The sequence below is a fragment of the Sinocyclocheilus rhinocerous genome, unplaced genomic scaffold, assembly GCF_001515625.1.
Source record: "Sinocyclocheilus rhinocerous isolate Xijiao unplaced genomic scaffold, SAMN03320098_v1.1 scaffold395, whole genome shotgun sequence".
NCBI lineage: Eukaryota > Metazoa > Chordata > Actinopteri > Cypriniformes > Cyprinidae > Sinocyclocheilus > Sinocyclocheilus rhinocerous.
In genome coordinates this window covers 3,519,850-3,521,191 of record NW_015660890.1, presented here as the reverse complement: position 1 = coordinate 3,521,191, position 1,342 = coordinate 3,519,850, and the positions used below count along the sequence as shown (strand labels likewise).

General features: G+C 49.3%; 1 protein-coding gene across 1 annotated transcript; it reads left to right on the top strand.

Annotated features, from left to right (window-relative positions):
- Positions 1 to 121: 121 nt before the first annotated feature.
- On the top strand, positions 122 to 1,144 carry LOC107725915 (transmembrane protein 229A-like). The gene has a single exon (XM_016535331.1). The coding sequence runs from the start codon at positions 152 to 154 to the stop codon at positions 1,142 to 1,144; it is 993 nt and encodes a 330-aa protein (XP_016390817.1). The 5' UTR covers positions 122 to 151.
- The last annotated feature ends 198 nt before the right edge of the window (positions 1,145 to 1,342 follow it).

Genomic DNA, 1,342 nt, shown 5'->3' with positions numbered 1-1,342 from the left:
GTCGGTCTTTTCTGTTCTTCCCATTTCGCTCCTTCGAATGACCGTGCAAGTACAAATGCGGTTAGTGAGATTTTGGCCTTCGTGGGGGCGTAAAATGACCGTCAGACAAAGACGCGTCGACATCTGAGTGCGTTTGAGGACAGATACGGTGATGATGAAGACGACGAGACGAGCGGACAGCCTGCGAGCTCAGCCTGCTTTACCGCAGTGGATGCGCATGTATTTCTACGGGATGCACGGAGTCACGCTGGACATCCTGCTGTCCTCCGCGCGCAGGTTCCTGGATCACAACGACTTCAAACTGCTGGGGTTCTCCTCTCCGTATCAGTGCGTCGTGCACTCCATCACGCATCTGGTTTTGGAGAAGATCTACCTGCAAAAAAGATGCTTCCAGGAGCGACCTGTCGCTTTCCACCTCGTCTTCTACCCTTGCTTGTACATCTGCCTGCAGATCTTAATAGGGAATGTGGTGACCTGCACGGAGAGCATCAGAGTGGTTTCCGTCACGCAGCTCGTTGTGCATTACATCCTCGCTTTGTACGTCTTTCATATCTTTCATAAAGGCTTCCTGCGTCTGCAGTATCAGGACAAGCAGGTGTTATTGAGGTCATATGGGTTACCTGGGTTACCCGGCGTCCTGAGCTTTGTGTTCTTCGGGATGCATGGCTTTCTGGACGAGGTGCTCTTCACCTCTGTGTTCAACTTGTTTGAGAAAGCGGACCGGACCTTGAGGGGCCACACGTCCCTGTGGTCCTTCCTCATGTATGGGAGCTGCAGCTTCGTGGTGGAGAAGCTCTACCTCCATCTGCACTTCAGGAGAGGATGGGGAACCTTGCAGCGGCTTCCCATCTACATCTGCTTCATTTATACATGGGAGTTCAGCTGGGGCTTCGCTCTGAGACACTATGACGCCTGTTCCTGGGACTATTCCCACTATCCTCTCAATTTCATGGGTCTGGTGACGTTGCTGTATCTTCCAGGATGGGTCTGTCTGAGTCTGTATCAAGACATGTTGTCGAATGTTCTGCTGAGGGTTGTGTGCAATGATTGGAAGGACGAGGAGATGCCAAACGCTGGCGCCAATGGACGCCTGCTGCCAAAAGGGAAGCTGGAGGAGGACAAACTGCATGTGGGCTTTTCCTAATATATCCTCCTGGGACCAGCAGAAAGGCATTTGAATGTTTGATGCTTGAGAAAAAAATTAAGAAGCTTTTTCAAAAGAGGAGGTCAGGGCTAGTTGTCACTCCAGGTTTATTTTTGAAAGTCGATTTCTGTATCGAGATGCGTTGTAGAATTCAGGAAAAAAAAATAATAATAAAATAAAAAAAAAATTAAAAAAAAA

What these genes read in the sequence shown, in the direction of transcription:
- LOC107725915 (XM_016535331.1), top strand. Translation starts at nt 152, where the DNA reads ATGATGAAGACGACGAGACGAGCGGACAGCCTGCGAGCTCAGCCTGCT.